At 42.6% G+C, this 23907-nt stretch overlaps 1 protein-coding gene across 1 annotated transcript in view; it reads left to right on the top strand.

The window, feature by feature from the left end:
- The window catches only part of LOC139375162 (potassium voltage-gated channel, subfamily H (eag-related), member 5b), an 83698-nt gene that overhangs the window by 19676 nt on the left and 40115 nt on the right, over nucleotides 1-23907 (top strand). Inside the window, exons 3-6 of the mRNA XM_071116701.1 lie at nucleotides 4764-4870; nucleotides 5001-5150; nucleotides 6415-6551; nucleotides 11033-11425. Of these exons, the coding sequence (XP_070972802.1) occupies nucleotides 4764-4870; nucleotides 5001-5150; nucleotides 6415-6551; nucleotides 11033-11425 (787 nt within the window). The remainder of the gene's footprint in view (nucleotides 1-4763; nucleotides 4871-5000; nucleotides 5151-6414; nucleotides 6552-11032; nucleotides 11426-23907) is intronic.

The following is a 23907-nucleotide window of genomic DNA, read 5'->3' as shown; positions in this document are numbered from 1 at the left end:
CCACCCACACAGACAGCATCGTGAAGAAGGCGCAGCAGCGCCTCTTCAACCTCAGGAGACTGAAGAAATTTGGCTTGTCACCAAAAGCACTCACAAACTTCTACAGATGCACAATCGAGAGCATCCTGTCGGGCTGTATCACCGCCTGGTACGCAACTGCTCCGCCCACAACCGTAAGGCTCTCCAGAGGGTAGTGAGGTCTGCACAACGCATCACAGGGGGGGAACTACCTGCCCTCCAGGACACCTACACCACCCGATGTCACATGAAGGCCATAAAGATCATCAAGGACAACAACCACCCGAGCCACTGCCTGTTCACCCCGCTATCATCCAGAAGGCGAGGTCAATACAGGTGCATCAAAGCTGGGACCGAGAGACTGAAAAACAGCTTCTATCTCAAGGCCATCAGACTGTTAAACAGCCACCACTAACATTGAGTGGCTGCTGCCAACACACTGACTCAACTCCAAACACTTTAATAATGGGAATTGATGGGAAATGATGTAAAATATATCACTAGCCACTTTAAACAATGCTACCTAATATAATGTTTACATACCCTACATTATTCATCTCATATGTATACGTATTTACTGTACTCTATATCATCTACTGCATCTTTATGTAATACATGTATCACTAGCCACTTTAACTATGCCACTTTGTTTACATACTCATCTCATATGTATATACTGTACTCAATACCATCTACTGTATCTTGCCTATGCCGCTCTGTACCATCACTCATTCATATATCTTTCTGTAGATATTCTTTATCCCCTTACACTTGTCTCTATAAGGTAGTAGTTTTGGAATTGTTAGCTAGATTACTTGTTGGTTATTACTGCATTGTCGGAACTAGAAGCACAAGCATTTCGCTACACTCGCATTAACATCTGCTAACCATGTGTATGTGACAAATAAAATTTGATTTGATTTGATTTTGAACTATAAATGTGACATATGAGAAGACAAAACAACAATATCAAATCCAAAGTAACTAGGGCAGACATATAAGATGATGACTCACCAATGTATCTTGTATGTGGCATTACAAATGACACCTGTGTGCCTTTATGACACATTCCAGTTACATGCTAGCATGGCCAGTAGCTAACGTTCGCCTGCTGGAACTAGCTAAGTAGCACCGGTTGTCCATATGACGTTGACAAATAGTACATTGTGGATAGTTCAGAAGTTTCCATACACTTAGGTTGGAGTCATTTAGAACTCATTTTTCAACCACTCCACAAATTTCTTGTTAACAAACTATAGTTTTGGCTAGTCGGTTAGGACATCTACTTTGTGCATGACATAAGTAATTCTTCCAACAATTGTTTACAGACAGATTATTTCACTTATAATTCACTGTATCACAATTCCAGTGGGTCAGAAGTTTACATACACTAAGTTGACTGTGCCTTTAAACAGCTTGGAAAATTCGAGAAAATAATGTCATGGCTTTAGAAGCATCTGATAGACTCATTAGCATAATTTGAGTCAATTAGAGGTGAACCTGTGGATGTGTTTCAAGGCCCACCTTCAATCTCAGTGCCTCCTTGCTTGACATCATGGGGAAATCAAAAGAAATCAGCCAAGAACTCAGAAACAAAATTGTAGACCTTCACAAGTCTGGTTCATCCTTGGGAGCAATTTCCAAACGCCTGACAGTACCACGTTCATCTGTACAAATAATAGTACGCAAGTATAAATACCATGGGACCACGCAGCCGTCATACCGCTCAGGAAGGAGACGCATTCGAGTCTTCTAGAGATGATGCGAAAAGTGCAAATCAATCCCAGAACTACAGCAAAGGACCTTGTGAAGATGCTGGAGGAAACGGGTACAAAAGTATCTACAGTGCCTTGCGAAAGTATTCGGCCCCCTTGAACTTTGCGACCTTTTGCCACATTTCAGGCTTCAAACATAAAGATATAAAACTGTATTTTTTTGTGAAGAATCAACAAGTGGGACACAATCATGAAGTGGAACGACATTTATTGGATATTTCAAACTTTTTTAACAAATCAAAAACTGAAAAATTGGGCGTGCAAAATTATTCAGCCCCTTTACTTTCAGTGCAGCAAACTCTCTCCAGAAGTTCAGTGAGGATCTCTGAATGATCCAATGTTGACCTAAATGACTAATGATGATAAATACAATCCACCTGTGTGTAATCAAGTCTCCGTATAAATGCACCTGCACTGTGATAGTCTCAGAGGTCCGTTAAAAGCGCAGAGAGCATCATGAAGAACAAGGAACACACCAGGCAGGTCCGAGATACTGTTGTGAAGAAGTTTAAAGCCGGATTTGGATACAAAAAGATTTCCCAAGCTTTAAACATCCCAAGGAGCACTGTGCAAGCGATAATATTGAAATGGAAGGAGTATCAGACCACTGAAAATCTACCAAGACCTGGCCGTCCCTCTAAACTTTCAGCTCATACAAGGAGAAGACTGATCAGAGATGCAGCCAAGAGGCCCATGATCACTCTGGATGAACTGCAGAGATCTACAGCTGAGGTGGGAGACTCTGTCCATAGGACAACAATCAGTCGTATATTGCACAAATCTGGCCTTTATGGAAGAGTGGCAAGAAGAAAGCTATTTCTTAAAGATATCCATAAAAAGTGTCGTTTAAAGTTTGCCACAAGCCACCTGGGAGACACACCAAACATGTGGAAGAAGGTGCTCTGGTCAGATGAAACCAAAATGTAACTTTTTGGCAACAATGCAAAACGTTATGTTTGGCGTAAAAGCAACACAGCTGAACACACCATCCCCACTGTCAAACATGGTGGTGGCAGCATCATGGTTTGGGCCTGCTTTTCTTCAGCAGGGACAGGGAAGATGGTTAAAATTGATGGGAAGATGGATGGAGCCAAATACAGGACCATTCTGGAAGAAAACCTGATGGAGTCTGCAAAAGACCTGAGACTGGGACGGAGATTTGTCTTCCAACAAGACAATGATCCAAAACATAAAGCAAAATCTACAATGGAATGGTTCAAAAATAAACATATCCAGGTGTTAGAATGGCCAAGTCAAAGTCCAGACCTGAATCCAATCGAGAATCTGTGGAAAGAACTGAAAACTGCTGTTCACAAATGCTCTCCATCCAACCTCACTGAGCTCGAGCTGTTTTGCAAGGAGGAATGGGAAAAAATGTCAGTCTCTCGATGTGCAAAACTGATAGAGACATACCCCAAGCGACTTACAGCTGTAATCGCAGCAAAAGGTGGCGCTACAAAGTATTAACTTAAGGGGGCTGAATAATTTTGCACGCCCAATTTTTCAGTTTTTGATTTGTTAAAAAAGTTTGAAATATCCAATAAATGTCATTCCACTTCATGATTGTGTCCCACTTGTTGTTGATTCTTAAAAAAAATACAGTTTTATATCTTTATGTTTGAAGCCTGAAATGTGGCAAAAGGTCGCAAAGTTCAAGGGGGCCGAATACTTTCGCAAGGCACTGTATATACACAGTTAAACGAGTCCTATATCGACATAACCTGAAAGTCCACTCAGCAAGGAAGAAGCCACTGCTCATGGGGACAAAGATCATACTTTTTGGAGAAATGTCCTCTGGTCTGATGAAACTGTTTGGCCATAATGACCATCATTATGTTTGGAGGAAAAAGGAGGAGGCTTGCAAGCCAAAGAACACCATCCCAGTCGTGAAGCACGGGGGTGGCAGCATCATGTTGTGGGGGTGCTTTGCTGCAGGAGGGACTGGTGCACTTCACAAAATAGATGGCATCATGAGGAGAGAAAATTATGTGGATATATTGAAGCAACATCTCAAGATAACAGTCAGGAAGTTAAAGCTTGGTCACAAATGGGTATTCCAAATGGACAATGACCCCAAGCATGCTTCCAAATTTGTGGAAAAATGGCATAACGACAACAAAGTCAAGGTATTGGAGTGGCCATCACAAAGCCCTGACCTCAATCCCATAGAAAATTTGTGGGCAGAAATGAAACAGCGTGTGCAAGCAAGGAGGCCTACAAACCTGACTCAGTTACACCAGCTCTGTCAGGAGGAATGGTCCAAAATTCACCCAACTTATTGTGGGAAGCTTGTGGAAGGCTACCCGAAGCGTTTGACCCAAGTTAAACAATTTAAAGGCAATGCAACCAAATACTAATTGAGTGTATGTAAACTTCTGACCCACTGGGAATGTGATGAAAGAAATAAAAGCTGAAATAAATCACTCTCTACTATTATTCTGACATTTCACATTTTTAAAATAAAGTGGTGATCCTAACTGACCTAAAACAGGGTATTTTTACTAGGATTAAATGTCAGGAATTGTGAAAAACTGAGTTTAAATGTATTTGGCTAAGGTGTATGTAAACTTCCGACTTCATCTGTATGTAAAAATGCTAAACAGAACTATGTTTGTAGTTATAGGTAACCAGATCATGACTACAAATAAGTTACTAAGTGTTTGACCACACTTTGATGTTACTCTGGTGAGTAAAAACTAATGCCTCCTAGCCTTTAACCTCAGGCTATCTAAACTCAGCCTTGATCAGGGAAGTGTAGACTAGTGGTTGGTGTTAAGCTCAGGAACCACAGGAGCAGGCACAGTCATTTTCTTAACTGATCCCACACCACTATTAGGAAGAACATTCAGAGCATATGAAGAGGAGGAGAGCTTTTATGAGTTAGATCATTAATTGATTAATAACTGTCATAGTTGATGCCTAGGATCAAATGACTAATCGTTTTGATTTTATTCGTCACTTTTCTTCCAGTTTTATGTATGGAGAGCTGACGGACAAGAAGACAATAGACAAAGTCAGAGAGACATTTGATAATTATGAGTCCAACTGCTTTGAGGTCTTGCTATACAGGAAGAACAGTGAGTGTTCACATTGTATATGTACTGTATATTCTATTCTATTGTATAAAAAAGAAAATGTAAACAAAATGCACCTTATGAGAAAAGCAACTGTTACTACTACATTGTAACAAATCCATTCTGTCTGCAGGGGCGCCAGTGTGGTTCTATATGCAGGTGGCCCCCATCAGGAATGAGAATGACAAAGTGGTTCTCTTCCTGTGCACCTTCAAAGACATCACTGTCTTCAAGCAGCCCATCGAGGACGAGTCCACTTCGGGTAAGGACGAGTCCACTTCGGGTAAGTCTCGATCATGCTGAACTGTGGCTGTTTGCTTGTTCTGAAGAGCCAGTCTATGAATTACTGGAAATAAAAAGGTCTTGTGATTGTTGTGGGCAGAACCTACAGAAGATGTGGGTGTTTTTACCCTCTCCTCCTAGATGAGTGATGCACGTTGTCAGGACTTTGCCCTGGGTTTTGTTCTTAGCAGTGTTAAGTGGGTGTGTTTGCCCTTTGACAAGAAGAATGCTGTACCCCTGAAGGACCCCCCCCCCCCCAAGGACAACAATTCAGCAGCCACTGGACCTAAAGGATTCGAGGGGGTACTCTGCCTGTATTTGAGCAGAAATTATTTGATCATCATATGCAGTTTGTTCGAGGGTGATGCTTGGATTTGGTTCTTGCTATTTTTAACTTCGCCACATTGTATTAGGTTCTTCTGGTCGGGTTGTTTTCTTTTTGTTTTCTCGAGGGCTAGCAGAATGCACATTAGCCTGTTTTACAAGGCTCTTTTGGGTTATTACAGTAAAGATTGGGGGCTCTTTACATGGTCGGTGTAGAGTGCTGCTTTGCCCTGGCGGTATACAATTAGTTACACAACTCCTAACACTCTCTTCATCCGAGGGGAGGTCAGTTGTATCTGTTGCAGTGCCATTGTGAGTAGGCTGCCGCTGTGGCCTGTGTGGGTCTCTGCCACTGGTCTCCTTTCACCTTGCTGCCCTTTGGGAAAAATAGCTGAATTAACCTACTTTTGAAAGGAAGTGAAAGAGGATATGAGGTTAGAGACCCTGGAGCTGAGGGCTATTTCAAATCCCTGTTTCTCTCTGTGGTAATGGCACCTGAAAGGGTTTGACTGATCTTATATTTCATCCTGTACAGTCTTCACATTATTATGGTTTATACAGCCAGCATGAGAGTGGGGCTGTAGTTATAATATTTGCCATTTAGCAGACACTTTTATCCAAAGCAACTTACAGTCATGCGTGCATACTGGGTCCCCGGATTCAAACCCACTATCCTGGTGTTGCAAGTGCCATGCTCTACCAATTGAGCTACAGAAGACCCAGAACTTTGCTGTGCATGCCTAGTGCCTACATCATCACTGTGACTTTGAATCCGTAGCTGCTGGTTTTACAACAAGATAAAGTCATCTTTAGATTAAGTCATGTATTAATGTATGGTTAATAGCGTATGCTTTCAGTGTTTCTCAAAGTGTATATCATTTATGTACCCTTTCCACACGACCAAGCTGTGCTAAATGTGTCATTGTTTTTTATGTCTGCAGGATGGAGCAAGTTTGCACGGCTGACACGGGCACTGACACATAATAACCGCAACACCAGCCACCATACCACACCACAGCAGCTCACTCCTATGAGCAGCCATGAGGTCAGCCAACCCAAGCAGTCCCGTCTGGCAGAGGTAAGTGCTGTGTCACATGTAGAGCTGGGAGTAAACCAGGTTAGGGTTGTGGTGTAGGGAGTTAGACAGACAATCATCATCCTGATCACCTCTTCCATCACATTCAGGTCCTGGGCCTAATGCAGAGAGAGAGGACAGCCTATTAAGACTATTAACATACAGGGGCTAAACAGAGAGAAAAACAGAGATGGCCAAAACTTTTTATTTTATTTTATAACAAACAGAAGAGCAGATACAAGAGAGGACTTTTAGGTAGAAAATTGATTGACCTAATGTTTGACTGTACACACATACAAACACACACACCTCCCCATACATACTGTACGTTCAAGTTTTATTAGCCGTATGTACGGGATACTCTTGCTACACACCATAAGCATAACATAAGAAGGCACAATTTATAGTCCAATATTTACATGTGTTTTGAAGAAGGGAGGATTGCGGGTCAAGTGTTTAAATTGTGAAGTATTTAGCTATGATAATAAGTCTGTTGGCAGCAGTTGTGATGTGTGTGAAGCATAAATTTATATGAGTGGATGTGTGGATGTCTGTGTGGGTGTGTGCGTGAGTGAGTGAGTGCGTGTGTGTGTGCTAAGGTGCGGAAAAGAGCAGGTGGTCAGTCCAGTGAAGGGTGTTCCGCAGTCTGATGGTTTGTAGATAGAAACTGTCTCTGAGCCGGTTGGCATCAGACCTCATGCTCCAATACTATCTGCCAGATGGTAAGGAAGTGAACAGCTCATGACTGGGGTGTGGGGGATCTTGATAATGCTGCGGGCCTTCCTCAGGCACTGTTTCGAGTAGATGTCCTGGATGGGTAAGAGCACGATCCAAGTGATGTGCTGGGCCTTGCGGTCGTGGACGGAGTAATTTCCGTACCAGGCCGTGATGGAACTGGTCAGGACTCTCTCAATGGTGCAGCGGTAGTATTTGGAGAGGAACCGGGGTGGCATGCCGAATTTCTTCAGCCGCCTCAGGAAGTAGAGACACTGTTGCACCTTTTTGACAAGAATGGTGGTGTTGTTGGTCCATGTCAAGCAGTCGGTGATGTAGATGCTAAGGAACTTAAGTCTCTCTACTGCAGTCCCATTGACAATCAACTCCTTTGTTTTGCTGACATTGAGAGAGAGTTTGTTGTCCTGGCACCACAATGCCAGTTCACTTACCTCCTCCCTATAGGCTGACTCGTTATTATTGGTTGTCAGGCCTACAACTAAGCTGTCGTCAGGAAACTTGATGATGGAGTTGGTGTCGTGCAAAGCCACAGTCGTGGTCGAAAAGGGAGTACAGCAGAAAGTTGAGGAAACACCCCTGGGGGACCCCTGTGTTAAGAGTCAGTGTAGAGAAGGTGTTGTTGCCAATCCTCACAGCCTGTGGTCAGGAAGTCCAGAATTCAGTTGCAGAGGCTGGTGTCCAGACCCAGGGCTCTGAGCTTGGTGTCGAGCTTGGAGCGAGCAATAGTCTTGAATGCTGGACTGTAGTCAATGAACAGCATTCTCAGATGTGTTACGGCCGTTTGAGTAGCGATGGAAATGGCATCTTCCGTGGATCTGTTGGAGTGGTAGGCAAATTGGCATGGGTCCAGTGTGCCTGGCATGCTAGCCTTGATGTGGGCCATGACCAGCTTCTCGAAGCACTTCATGATGACTGGGGTGAGTGCGAAGGCATGATAGTCATTTGGGCATGTCACCTTATTTTTCTTGGGCACTGGGGTGATGGTGGTCTCCTTGAAGTTGGTGGAGACTACAGCCTGGGACAGGTACAGGTTAAAGATGTCAGAGAAGACAGCTGGTCAGCACACACTCTGAGGACGTGGACAGGGATGCCATCTGGGCCGGCAACTTCGTGAGTATTTACTCTTTTGAGAGTTTTCCTCTTGTCAGTCTTGAAAAGCGAAAGCACCTGGTTGTCCGGATCAGCAAGATTGTTCCTGGATGGCTCGGTATTGTCTGCCTCGAAGCGAGCATAGAATGTGTTAAGCTCGTCTGGGAGGGAGGCTTCAGTGGGCTGGATTTGCCTTTGTAGTCTGTGATAGTCTGTAGTCCTTGCCACATGTGTTGCAAGTCTGAGATGTTAAACATCAATTCAAGTTTAATCCTGCAGTATGGGCTCCCAGCAAGGTACGGATATCTATGTTCATCCAGGGTTTTTGGTTAGGGTATGCCCGGATTGTTATTGTGGGTACAACATCATCAACACATTTACTAATGAAGCCTGTGACCGACAATGTATATTCCTCAATGTTGATGGATGAGTCCTGGGTGGGTGAATCTTTGAACATATTCCAATCACTATTCTCAAAACGGTCCTGCAGCATTGAGTCTGCCTTCTCTGTCCTCTGTCGCCCGCGACAATAAAGACTGCTTCCGGATGATAGGATTCTTGCTGGCTAATGATCTTGTACAGTTCGCTGTGGGCTGCGGCTGTACTGGGCATCATTAATATTGCATGCATAGCAGTGAGATGGAGGCGGTGTGCCGCGAGCACTTTCACTGTCTCCGTCTGCTGGAAACTCAGATGACTTGTTTTGGGACGAGCCATGTTCACTTTACCTTATCTTTTCCCTAGCTAAGTGACCTTACCTGGCTGTCTAACTGTCCTGAGTCATCTATTGATGTTTCAGGGCAGTGGATTATTTGACATAAACCTTAGTGTTGGATTTTCAATCCTGCCCCTTTGGTAAGTACCGATGAACAACATCTACAGTGCATTCGGAAAGTATTCAGACCCCTTGACTTTTTCCACATTTTCTCATGTTACAGGCCTATTCTAAAATTGATTTAAAAAATAAATCTACACACTATACACCATAATGACAAAGTGAAAACAGGTTTTTAGAACTTTTAGCTAATGTATAAAAAAAACGAACTGAAATACCTTATTTATACAAGTATTCAGACCCTTTTCTATGAGACTTGACATTGAGCTCATGTGCATCCTGTTTCCATTGATCATCCTTGAGATGTTTCTACAACTTGAATTGAGTCTATATGTGGTCAAATCAGTTGATTGGACATGATTTGGAAAGGCACACACCTGTCTGTATAAGGTCCCATAGTTGACAGTGCATGTCAGAGCAAAAACCAAGCCATGAGACAGGATTGTGTTGAGGCACAGATCTGGGGAAGGGTACCAACACATTTCTGCAGCATTGAAGGTCCCCAAGGACACAGCGGCCTCCATCATTCTTAAAAGGGTAGAAATTTGGAACCACCAAGTCTCTTCCTAGAGCTGGCCAAACTGAGCAATCCGGGGAGAAGGGCCTTGGTCAGGGAGGTAGCAGGGACTGAGAAACTAGTCAGGATCGAGGGAAAGATAAACGGAGCAAAGTACAGAAAGTTCCTTGAATGAAACCTGCTCCAGAGCGCTCAGTACCTCAGACTGGGTCGAAGGTTCACCTTCCAACAAGACAACAACCCTAAGCACACAGCCAAGACAATGGACGAGTGGGAAAGTCTCTGAATGTCCTTGAGTGGCCCAGCCAGAGCCCGGACTTGAACCCGATCTAACATCTCTGGAGAGACCTGAAAATAGCTGTGCAGCAACGCTCCCCATCCAACCTTGACAGAGCTTGAGAGGATCTGCAGAGATTAATGGGAGAAACTCCCCAAATACAGGTGTGCCAAGCATGTAGCGTCATACCCAAGAATACTCAACCCTGTAATTGCTGTCAAAGGTGCTTCAACAAAGTACTGAGTAAAGGGTCTGAATACTCATGTAAATGTGATATTTCAGTGGCAAACATTTCTAGAAACGTGTTTTTGTTTGTCATTATGCTGTATTGTGTGTAGATTGATGAGGGAAAAAACAATTTAATGAATTTCAGAATAAGGCTGTTATGTAAAAAAATGTGGAAAAAGTGAAGGGGCCTGAATACTTTCCCAATGAAATGTATCAACATGCAATTATACTTACTGTCAATTCATGCAAAGGGGATTGTGATTTGGATTTTGTGATTTGCTTACCCCTACCGGTCTCTCTCAGACAGAGAGGTAAGTCTAAATCAAACCTCAGTAAAGAAGGATGAGTTTTACTATCTCTTCTCATTTACATAACCAATAACAAGATGTCTGAGTGGGTTTGTAATATCTGGGGAACATTCAATAAATTAGGCAGGTGATTCATCTGAAGAGCATCTGACGTCTCACATTGAGTATGCGGAATGTCAGATGTGCTGCTATTTCTCTGAGAAGGTTTTTGTGTGCTTAATTGAAGTTCTCATTTTGCACAGCGCTTCTGGTCTTGACTGAGGCCTGTTTGATTGGCACATCTGATGATGAGGATTAGATGAGAATTGTAGCCTCTGTTTATCTTCTCAGCGAGCACCCAACCCGCTTTTATAACATGGAGTCAGGAAGCCCCATTCCTGATATAGTCTGTATGAGATGAGAACAATCAACTTTAACATGGAAAGTGTCTCCTCCTCCTATAACTGTCAGTCCCTTTCTTTCTCTCTCTCTCTCCATCCCTCTGTGTGCGCTCAGGTTCTCCAGCTAGGCTCAGACATCCTCCCCCAGTACAAACAGGAGGCTCCTAAGACTCCCCCTCACATCATCCTCCACTACTGCACCTTCAAGACCACCTGGGACTGGGTCATCCTCGTCCTCACCTTCTACACGGCCATCATGGTGCCCTACAACGTGTCCTTCAAGACCAAGCAGAACAACATCGTGTGGCTGGTGCTGGACAGTGTGGTGGATGTCATCTTCCTGGTGGACATCGTACTCAACTTCCACACCACCTTCGTGGGGCCCGGTGGGGAGGTCATCTCAGACCCCAAGCTGATCAGGATGAACTACCTGAAGACCTGGTTCGTCATCGACCTGCTGTCCTGCCTGCCCTATGACATCATCAATGCCTTTGAGAATGTGGATGAGGTACGGTAGGCTGGCTCGGGGAAGGGGTGGTGATGGTTTAGGATCTTTGAAATTGTATTTATTTTTTGTAATTATCTTTTTATTAGAATGTTATTTTATTTTAATAGGGGTTACATAGACAACCAAACAAAGTGCACCACACAGACTAAGTACAATCAAAGGAATAAATAAGGATACAGCAAAACATTATACAAAAAGGCAGTCATAAAATGGAGAGAAAACAATATACACAAACATTACAATTATAACACGGGCATTTATGGGAGGTTTTCTACATAGGACAACAATGGAGACCAAATTTTCCAAAATGTATCAGACCTCTGGTGTAAATCAAATGTACATTTCTCTAGAGCTTGGATAGCAGAAGCTTGAAAGCCACATTCTCGCAGATGGTACTTCAGGTGTGGACCACAATAACAATATACATTTTTTGGCTAAGTAAACAAGGGTATTGAACAGATGTTCAGAGTCAGGGTCAAACATGACGTTACAATCAAAATAGAGCAAATATAACTTTGGGGAAAAAGCTAATTATCTACCCAAGATATTCTGTATGTGTAAGTGAATATCATTCCAATAAGACTGGATTATGCTACAGTACCTAAAAACGCACATGAAGGTGCCAGTATCCTGTTTACATTTGAAACAGAAATGTGTTGCATTTGAATACATTCTGTGAAGGCGGACAGGTGTAAAGTAGGTTCTATTTGAAATTTAGCTTGTATGCTTATGGGGGTGCATTTGGGGTAGACCCTTTTGCAGATAGAAGCCCATTCTTCCTCACCAAATGCATGTCCAATGTCTCTCTCCCAAACATGTCTCAACGCAGCATAGGATGAGGCACTTCTGTTCAATAAAATATAATATATATGGAGATTAAACCTCTCCGAACGGTAGGATTCGTAAATAGTTTCTCAACTTCAGTCATTTGAAAACGTAGTTTATCGACTTTCTTCTGACCCTTTATGAAGTGTTTAAGTTGTAGGTATTTGTCAGTTGTACTTCTAACAGTTGCTTCTTATGTCGGCTCTGAAATCCAGAAATGTGGGCTTCTGTCAAAACCACTTTGCCTGATGAGCTCTAGACGATTTTCAGTCCTCCAGGAGAAGCAATTATCAATACTCCTTCAACCCAATCATACAGAACACAATGAATTGGATTTTAAACAGAAAAACTTATGGACTGTGTTACTGCTTTTCTAGAGTTGAATGATAGGTGCTCCATCATCGTCATTTCATTAGTATAGCTCATAAAACACATGTTTTAGGAGAGAGTGAGTGAGTGTGTGTTTGTGTATCCAGGTCAATGATACTGTACTTTGCTGTGTAGGTTATAAAAAATACATGTTTAAATAGGTTATGTATACTGTAGGCAATGTTCCCTCAAATTCGTTCAGCACTGAGTAAATTTCAGGTCTGCTGAGCACCAACTTGAATATTCTGTGCAACTTCCGGCGCGTGTTAACTGTGAATACTGAAGCTGTACCTGTTTTAAGTTACTATTTTAACAGTGGCCAAGTAGGCTAATGTGGCTACTTTATCATAATGTAGGCATACCAGAGTGGCCTACCATAAAACATTTGAGAAAATGCATCCCATAACATTTTAACATGAAAACAGCTGTTCCATCGTTCAGCCTACAGTAGGAGCCAATGTGTGGTGTTCAATGTAGGCCTACATTCCATGCGACTTTAGAAAAAAACATGCAGGGCTTCAAATCAAATCAAATTTTATTGGTCACTTACACATGGTTAGCAGATGTTCATGCGAGTGTAGCGAAATGCTTGTGCTTCTAGTTCCGACCATGCAGTAATATCTACAAGTAATCTAACCTAACAATTTCACAGCGACTACCTTTTACACACAAGTGTAAAGGAATGAATAAGAATATGTACATATAAATATATGGATGAGCGATGGCCGAACGGCATAGGCAAGATGCAGTAGATGGTATAGAGTACAGTATACACATATGAGATGAGTAATGTAGGGTATGTAAACATTATATAAAGTGGCATTGTTTAAAGTGACTAGTGATACATTTATTACATCCAATTTTTTGTTATTAAAGTGGCTAGAGATTTGAGTCAGTATGTTGGCAGCAGCCACTCAATGTTAGTAATGGCTGTTTAACAGTCTGATGGCCTTGCGATAGAAGCTGTTTTTCAGTCTCTCGGTCCCAGCTTTGATGCACCTGCACTGACCTCGCCTTCTGGATGATAGCGGGGTGAACAGGCAGTGGCTCAGGTGGTTGTTGTCCTTGATGATCTTTTTGGCCTTCCTGTGACATCGGGTGGTGTAGGTGTCCTGGAGGGCAGGTAGTTTGCCCCCGGTGATGTGTTGTGCTCTGGATAGCCTTGGGGTTGTGGGTGGAGCAGTTGCCATACCAGGTGGTGATACAGCCCGACAAGATGCTCTCGATTGTGCATCTATAAAAGTTTGTGAGTGTTTTTGGTGACAAGCCAAATTTCTTCAGCCTCCTGAGGTTGAAGAGGCGCTGTTGGGCCTTCTTCACCACACTGTATGTGTGGGTGGACCATTTCAGTTTGTCCGTGATATGTACGCCGAGGAGTTTAAAACTTCCCATCTTTTCCACTACTGTACCATCGATGTGGATAGGGGGGTGCTCCCTCTGCCGTTTCATCTACTTTGTTTTGTTGACGTTGCTTGTGAGGTTATTTTCCTGACACCACACTTGATGATTGAGTTGGAGGTGTGCATGGCCACACAGTCATGGGTCATGGGTGAGCAGGGAGTACAGGAGAGGGCTAAGAACGCACCCTTGTGGGGCCCCTGTGTTGAGGATCAGCGGGGTGGAGATGTTGTTTCCTACCTTCACCACCTGGGGGCAGTCCGTCAGAAAGTCCAGGACCCAGTTGCACAGGGCGGGGTCGAGACCCAGGGTCTCGAGCTTAATGACGAGTTTGGAGGGTACTATGGTGTTAAATGCTGAGCTGTAGTTGAACAGCATTCTTACATAGGAATTCCTCTTGTCCAGATGGGTTAGGGCAGTGTGATTGCGATTGTGTCGTCTGTGGACCTATTGGAGCTGTGAGTAAATTGGAGTGGGTCTAGGGTGTCAGGTAGGGTGGAGGTGATATGATCCTTGACTAGTCTCTCAAAGCACTTCATGATGACGGAAGTGAGTGCTATGGGGCGATAGTCATTTAGCTCAGTTGCCTTAGCTTTCTTGGGAACAGGAACAATGGTGTCCCTCTTGAAGCATGTAGGAACAGCAGACTGGGATAAGGATTGATTGAATATGTCCGTAAACACACCTGCCAGCTGATCAGTGCATGCTCTGAGGATGCAGCTAGGGATGCCGTCTGGGCCGGCAGCCTTGCGAGGTTTAACACGTTTAAATGTTTTACTTGGCTGCGGTGAAGGAGAGTCCGCCGGTTTTGGCTTGCCATACTCCACTTGTCCTTCAGACAAGGATGTAACTGAAAATGTTGTGTTGTTTGATGCAAGTAACCACTTTACAAAATAAAATGTATTATTATTCCCATGCCATTATTACAGAGAATCAGACAAATTATGCCACACTCTGCCTATTGGCTACTTATATGCCTATTGGCTACTTAGCTTATTCAAGACCATTTCAAGACCATCTCATAATACAACACTTCCCCTTGAAGACTTAAATAAGCTCTTTACCTGACTCGCTTCTCAAAGATGGCTAGAAAGGCAAACATTTTGGGCTTTTGTTGGAGGAAACCACTCCCCCAGTGTTGCTATAACTGGCCTAATAACTCACTAACTAGCAAAGAATATGAACAATTCTGCACACATGGTTACATGCAGCTCTCACTTTGATCTCAAAACAAGCACATCTACTCATGACCACTCATACTGTTGCCTAAACACAGTTCAGTTCCATATATGCCAATGGCTATTTGCCTACTGCAGCTCTGATTGATTATGGTGCACCGGTCTGTTTAGAGTACAGGCAGGAGTTGTGAATGTCAATGCAATAGAATCCTACTCCAATGTGCTCTGCCTACAGTAAAATCTGTTTCACACTTCATTTTCCATACCAAGTCTTGGATAGTTTATTTTGTTTCGTTATGCTACATTGAAAGTGACTAATATTGCGTTGATTCGAGCACAATTCCCACAGCAGAGCGAAATGTTGATAGTGTTAACTAAAGGGGAAAACTCTAGAAGTTGAGTGAAGTTCAATCTCGTGCTTTTCTGCCCGGGCTGATATTGAGTCTGTGCAGCACCAGTCTGAGGGGAGCTGTGTGAGCAGCTTAGAGGGAACATTGACTATAGGTTATATAAAATACATGTTTTCTGTATTGATGGCTGATGTGCCCAGGTTTCTAGAATAAGAGAACTGGTTCCCTGCTGTTATTTGAAGCTAGTGTGAAGGCGTGAACTATGTCTTGTATTGGTGTCTGTTCAGGGTGCAGTAGGTGAATGGTCTCCTGCTGTATGTTAGTTCAGGTTTGCGTGTCTCTGTGGGTTTTCTCCGGTGGGCCTGATAGTTTCTGAGAGCTCCTGCTGGGATGTGGCTGTGAGGTCCACTTGCTCACAGAGGGGGAGGAGCAAGAGCAGCCATGAGGGGCTGATAGGAAATCAATAGGATTCAAATGCACAACCACAAAACTCAAAGTGATGATTTGTCTCTGTGTCAAGATGTGAGCTCATATTGAGGGAAAAGGGTAATGTACAGCCTGGGTGTGGTGACCAATGTGCACAGTGTATTGTAGTGTGTTCCCAAGACCTAGCGTCACTCTGAATCATGCAGTGTAGAGAGAGAGAACATATAAAATATAATAGAGGAGGTAGAGAGTGAGAGGTGAGAGAGAGAATGACAGGGAAAGACAAAGAGATGTCAAACAGGAAGAGATAATAAGGATAATTTTATTTTATGTCTGGGTTGTTATTTTGCCCTTTTCTCTCTGAGGTTTACATTGTGATGACAGTTTTTGCCTTTCAACATTGTGGTTTTATAGTTGATTTTAAATCAGGTGCTATGCAGAATGCTTTGCTACACATTGAAATGTCTTTAGTTGCTGCAGGTGCTTTGATATATGTTGAGCTTTATTCGCTGTACGCTAGTGTTCCCCAAGTGTTCATTTATTTGTCCAACCAAGTTTTCAGAGCAACATTTTTTGTTGCACCTAAAAGACTAAAATCACCAGGAAATCATGTATTCTACTGATGGCGGAAAAATCTATCCAGTTACATATCGCAATATTAGTTTTGACGATAGATTGCAATATTAGTTTTGACAATATCGCAATATTAGTTTTGCACTATTCGGCAGTACCTGCACCAAAACGCCAGTATTTTTCGTTCATAGCTTGTTCTCCATCTTCTATTTAAATAGTGAAGCAATTTGTTTTCATCACATTTATTTCCATGACTGATCAAAACATTTCTCAGGGATCTCTCTTGTTCCTCTGCAGCAGACATATGGTGAGCGATATGTTTGGAACATCGAACCGCAAAAAAATCACATTATCAAATCGCAAACATTTCGTATCGGCACCTAAGTATCATGTTAATATTGTGTTGTGAAGAACCTGGCAATTCCCAGCCCTAAAGTATTCCAACGCATAAATAGAGATACATATGTGATCGTATCCAAATGTAATCAAGATTTCCAATCATTATGTTTTTGTCAAATATTAAATATGTTTGGACATCTTGCGGTCAATGTGCAGTGTACAAATGATTTATAACTATGTTCCAGCCCCCTCACCATCTGCTCAGGAAAAGATCGGCCCACAGCTGAATGTAATTGGGGACCCATGATGTACACTATAGTGAGGGGGATGCTTTAAGATGTCATAGAACACAACAGAAGAATCGACATCCAGATATTTTACACACAGAATCCCGCTTGTGTACAAGGCATCACATTCACAAGTCTTCTTTGCAGTGTGCTGATGACTGCTGAGGTTCCCTGAGGTCATAGAGGGGAGGAGTGGGCTTGGAGAGGAGGGGGCAGGCAGCCCCCTGTAGTCTGGGCTGCTACCTGCTGGCACAGAGCCCCAGTAAAGTGCACTCAGACGCATTTTTCCTGTCTGCAGGGGCCATGCCAGCACTGGCTAATCCAGCGTGACCTTTTTTATGTGCCATGCATGTTGCAATGAACAAAAACAATCTGACAGGCCCAGGGGAGCCTCGCCCTCAGCACTGTGGAGGCTTGGTTTAGCATTATTAGCACCCACTCAAGCTGGCTGTGGAGGTTGTGGGTTAGCATTAGCCTAGCACTAAGGCTGGCTGTGGGGGTATGGGTAAGCATTAGCCTAGTGCTAAGGCTGGCTGTGGGGGTATGGGTAAGCATTAGCCGAGTACTTAGGGCTGTGGGGGTTTGGGTAAGGATTATCTAAGCACCGCAGTTCGCAAGCTAGGGATCGCAACCCCATGTGTGGTCGCCTGATATGAAAATGGGTCCACGGGAGAATTAAAAAAATCCTGAAGAAATATATGTATATATACACAGTGCCTTGCAAAAGTATTCATCCCCCTTGGCATTTTTCCTATTTTGTTGCATTACAACCTGTAATTTCATGTAATGGACATACACAAAATAGTCCAAATTGGTGAAGTGAAATTTAAAAAATAAAAAAAAAAGGAAAGTGGTGCGTGCTTATGTATTCACCCCCTTTGGAATGAAGCCCCTAAATAAGATCTGGTGCAACCTTCAGAAGTCACATAATTAGTTAAATAAAGGTTAACTAATATATTATAATATTGTCTTTGTACCTGAAAATTATTGTAATGTGGTTAACCTTAAAAATGTAACTGAAAATTAATCAAATTTCAAAGATACCATTCAACCAGAGAGTGCCCTTAGATCATGGGAAAAGGCTGCACTTGACCGTTGCACTTGAGTCATTCCCACGGTGAACGGCTAGGCCCCTACGTTATGAAGCCGCACACTATTGCAGAGACTTTGATATTACCGGACGCAATTGATATGGTGAAAACAATGTGTGGGGAGGCAGAGGCACAGAAACTCGCATCAATACCTTTGTCAGATAAAACTGATCAATGAAGAATTTGTGCTTTTGCTAGCAATCATGACTGAACGACTCAAAAACTCCACAGCTTATGCTCTGCAAATCGATGTTAGCTGTGAGGGCCGAGATGCCCATGCCTTGACCTATGTTCGCTGTATATGTCAGGGGATGTTATTCACAAGGACATATTGTTCTGTCTCACGATTCCGGAACATGAAACGGCACAGGGGATGTTCAGTGTGCTGAGTGGCTAAATTGATGAAAAACAGATTCCATGGGATCGAATGGTGGGCTTTTGCACAGATGGGGCTCCATCTATGGCGGGATGGCAGGCAGGCCTCTGCACTCTTGTTATTAATATGTCTCCTTCTGCGATATGGATGCATTGTATGATACACCAATAGCAATTGGTGTCAAAAGAGCTGAGCACAGAACTCTGAGAAATACTGCAGCAGGTAACTTTGATTGTAAACTACATCAAACCACATCTACTGTGCACACACCTGTTCGCAAAACTATTTGGAGATTTAAGATCAGAGCATGACAATGGTCTATTTCACACCAAGGCTTGGTGGTTATCGAGAGGAGCTGTTGTCATTCAAAATGGATGTAAAAAAAAACAAAAAACAGACTTGGTTGACTTTGTGCATCCTTACCTATGTAACAGACATATTAGGGAAACTGAACAAAGTGAACGCAAGCATGCAGGGGAAATACAAAAACATTATACAGATGAGTGACAGAATCAGTGGACTCAGAGGAAATAATTCTTATTGGAGAGAGAGTCTTTCAAAAACTAGCCATGCCCCCTTCCCTCGGCTGTGCATGCTTTTAATGGAAAACAGTAAGTGTCCGACACAGGTGAAGACTGCTCACCTCCAACGCTTGGAAGAGCACTTTGGGACCTTCTTCCCAATCTGTTTGACTGTGATCCTTGCTCAGTTGACATGCCGGTAGGTGAAATTGAACAGCTGATTGAGCTGTCATGTGACCAATTGTATTCACGGGTCACTATGGAGGAGTTTTGGTTCCTGACTCAAAGGGAATACCCTGCCACCTCCCTCTGAGCATTAATGCCACGTTCACAACAACTGGGAACTCGGAAATCTCAGACTTCTGACTTTAGTGCGTTTAAAGCAACTGGGAACTCTGAAGAAGATTAGCAAAGACTGGGAAAAATAGTTTTGAACGGTCATCCAACTTGGGAACTCAGGTCTCTTTCTAGGACTCTGACTTTCCGAACTGAAGCTCACTGATGTCATGATTTGACCTCCTACTTTTCCAAGGCAGTTGTCTTGAAAGCAGAATAAAACCAATGATACCCTTCGTCGGCTCATACAATATATGTGTGAAGCTGGATTCAGTGCTCTCGTCTACCTTAAAACCAAATATAGATCCAGGTTGGGTGTGATAGCAGAGATGTTATTTTTATTCAACCTTTATTTAACTAGGCAAGTCAGTTAAGAACAAATTATTATTAACGATGACGGCCTACACCGGCCAAACCCGGACCACGCTGGGCCAATTGTTCGCCGACCTATGGGACTCCCAATCACGGCCAGTTGTGATATAGCCTTGATTCGAACAAGGGTGTCTGTAGTGACGCCTATAGCACTGAGATGCAGTGCCTTAAACAGCTGCACCACTCGGGAGCCCAAAAGGGAAGGAAGGTAGAGACAACAATACATAATGCGAAGCAGCCACAACTGTCTGTAAGAGTGTTCATGATTGAGCCTTTGAATGAAGTGGAGATAAAACTGTCCAATTTGAGTGTTTTTTGTAGCTCGTTCCAATCGCTAGCTGCTGCGAACTGTAAAGAGGAGGAACCCAGGGACGTGTGTGCTTTGGGGGCCTTTAACAGAATGAGACTGGCAGAACGGGTGTTGTATGTGGAGGATGAGGGCTGCAGTAGGTATCTCAGATAGGGGGGAGTGAGGCCTAAGAGAGTTTTATAAATAGCCATCAAACAGTGGGTCTTGTGACGAGTATACAAAGATGACCAGTTTACAGAGGAGTATAGAGTGCAGTGATGTGTCCTATAAGGAGAATTGGTGGCAAATCTGATGGCCGAACGGTAAAGAGAGAGCACCCTGATGATATCTGATGATCTATAAAAGACGTCTCCGTAATCTAGCATGGGTAGGATGGTCATCTGAATCAGGGTTAGTTTGGCAGCTGGGGTGAAAGAGGAGTGGTTACAATAGAGGAAACCAAGTCTAGATATGTGCTCAGAGAAGAACAGTGAACCGTCTAGCCATACTCCCAAGTTTTTGTGAGGTATTTGTATTTATTATGGATCCCCATTAGCCAGTGCAGCAGCTACTCTTCCTTGGGTCCAGCATAATTAAGGCAGTTTATACAATTTTAAAACATTACAGTACATTCACAGGTTTCACTACCCACTGTGTGCCCTCAGGCCCATACTCCACCACTACCACATATCTACAGTACTAAATCCGTGTGTGTGTGTGTGTGTGTGTGTGTGTGTGTGTGTGTGTGTGTGTGTGTGCATGTGTCTGTGCCAACGTTTGTGTTGCTTCACAGTCTCCGCTGTTCCATAAGGTGTTTTTTAAATCTAATTTTACTGCTTGCGTCAGTTACTTGATGTGGAATAGAGTTCCATGTAGTAATGGCTCTATGTCGTACTGTGTGCCTCCCATAGTCTGTTCTGGACTTGGGGACTGTGAAGAGACCTCTTGTGGCATGTCTTGTGGGGTATGCATGGGTGTCCGAGCTGTGTGCCAGTAGTTTAGACAGACAGCTCGGTGCATTCAACATGTCAATACCTCTCATGAATAAAAGTAGTGATGAAGTCAATCTCACCTCCACTTTGAGCCAGGAGTGATTGACATGCATGTTATTAATATTAGCTCTCTGTGTACATCCAAGAGTCAGCTGTGCTGCCCGGTTCTGAGTCAATTGCAAAGTCCTTTTTTGTGGCACCTGACCACACAACTGAACAGTAGTCAAGGTGCGACAAAACTAGGACCTGCCTTGTTGATAGTGTTGTTAAGAAGGCAGAGCATCGCTTTATCATAGACACACTTCTCCCAATCTTAGCTGCTACTGTATCAATATGTTTTGACCATGACAGTTTACAATCTAGTGTTACTCCAAGCAGTTTATTCTCAACTTGCTCAATTTCCACATGATTTATTACAAGATTTAGTTGAAGTTTAGGGTTTACTGAGTGTTTTGTTCCAAATACAATGCTTTTAATTTGAGAAATATTTAGGGCTAACTTATTCCTTGCCACCCACTCTGAAACTAACTGCAGCTCTTTGTTGAGTGTTGCAGTCATTTCAGTCGCTGTAGCTGACGTGTATGGCGTTGAGTCATCCGCATACATGGAAACTCTGGCTTTACTCAAAGTCAGTGGCATGTAGTTAGTAAAAAAAAATAAAAGCCAGAAAACAGCTATTTCCTGATGCTAACTGGATTATATTTGATAGACTTCCATTAAAGAACACCCACTGTGTTCTGTTAGACAAGTAACTCTTTATCCACATTATAGCAGGGGGTGTAAAGCCATAACACACAACTTTTTCCAGCAGCAGACTATGATCAATAATGTCAAAAGCTGCACTGAAGTCTAACAAGACAGCCCCCACAATCATTTTATCATCAATTTCTCTCAGCCATTCATCAGTCATTTGTGTAAGTGCTGTGCTTGTTGAGTGTCCTTCCCTATAAGCATGGTGAAATTCTGTTGTAAATATGTTTACTGTAAAATAGCATTGTATCTGGTCAAACAGGCTGATTGGTCGGCTATTTGAGCCAGTAAAGGGGGCTTTACCATTCTTGGGTAGCGGAATGACTTTAGCTTCCCTCCAGGCCTGAGGGCACACACACTCTATTAGGCTTAAATTAAAGATGTGGCAAATAGGAGTGGCAATATCATCTGCTATTATCCTCAGTAATTTTCCATCTAGATTGTCAGACCCTGGAGGCTTGTCATTGTTGATAGACAACAATAATTTTTTCACCTCTTCTGCACTGACTTTACGGAATTCTAAAGTACAATTCTTGTCTTTCACAATTTGGTCCGATATACTTGGATGTGTCGGGTCAGCGTTTGTTGCTGGCATGTCGCCCTAAGTTTGCTTATCTTGCCAATGAAAAAGTCATTAAAGTTGTTTGCTTTGTGATGAATGAGCCATCTGATTCAATAACAGTAACGCAGAGTTGGCTTTTTTTCCCAAAATTCCATTTAAGGTGCCCCAAAACATTTTCCTATCATTCTTTATATAATTTGTCTTTGTTTCATAGTGTAGTTTATTTTTTATTTTTATTTAGTTTAGTCACATGATTTCTTAATTTGCAGTATGTTTGCCAATCAGTTGGGCTGCCAGACTTAATTGCCATACCTTTTGCCTCATCCCTCTCAACCATACAATTTTTTAATTCCTCATAAATCCAAGGGGATTCAACAGTTTTACAGTCATTTTCTTAATGGGTGTGTGCTTATTAGTAACTGGAATAAGTAGTTTCATAAATGTGTCAAGTGCAGCATCTGGTTGCTCCTCATTACACACCACAGACCAACAAATATTCTTTACATCATCAACATATGAATCACTACAAAACTTCTTGTATGACCGCTTATACACTATATTAGGCCCAGCCTTTGGAACATTGGTTTCTCTAGATATGGCAATTATATTGTGATCACAACATCCAATGGATTTGGGTTCTGCTTTAAAGCAAATATCTGCAGCGTTAGAAAAACTGTGATCAATACATGTTGATGATTTCATTCCTGTGCTGTTTGTAACTACGCTGGTAGGTTGACTGACAACCTGATCCAGGTTGCAGACACTGGTTACAGTTTGAATTTTTTTCCTGAGTGGGCAGCTTGATGATAGCCAGTCAATATTTAAATCACCCATGCAATATACTTCTCTGTTTATCACATACATTATCAAGCATTTCACACATATTATCCAGATACTGACTGTTAGCACTTGGTGGTCTATAGCAACTTTCCACATGAATGGGCTTTAGGTGAGGCAGATGAACCTGTAGCCATATTACTTCACCAGTATATAACATTAGATCGTCTCTAAGCTTGAATGTGCTTGAATGTGGTTCTGAATATAGACCACAACACCGGCTCTGTTGACATTTCTGTCTTTTCGATAGATGTTATAACCATGTATTGCTACCACTGTATCATCAAAGGTATTATCTAAGTGAGTTTCAGAGATAATAAGAATATGAATGTAATCTGTTACAAGCAAGTTATTAACTTTATGGACCTTGTTTCTTAGGCTGCATATGTTAATATGGGCTATTTTTAGCACTTTTCTGGGTTGCTTGATTGTTTTTAATGCTTTACTGGGAAGCTTATCAGAGGTAGACTTACTCATGCTATTTACATTGGAGCTGACAGTGAGCTGCATAAAGTGGTCTTCCTACTATTGCACACTGCCTCAGTGCTAACAATATAACTCTGGTTTATAGGCTCATGATTACTGCTTACAATAGCTGTAGGATAAACAGA

The sequence above is a fragment of the Oncorhynchus clarkii genome, chromosome 19, assembly GCF_045791955.1.
Source record: "Oncorhynchus clarkii lewisi isolate Uvic-CL-2024 chromosome 19, UVic_Ocla_1.0, whole genome shotgun sequence".
Taxonomy (NCBI): domain Eukaryota; kingdom Metazoa; phylum Chordata; class Actinopteri; order Salmoniformes; family Salmonidae; genus Oncorhynchus; species Oncorhynchus clarkii.
The sequence above is the reverse complement of the archived record's forward strand: the minus strand, read 5'-3'. Positions and strand labels throughout refer to the sequence as shown.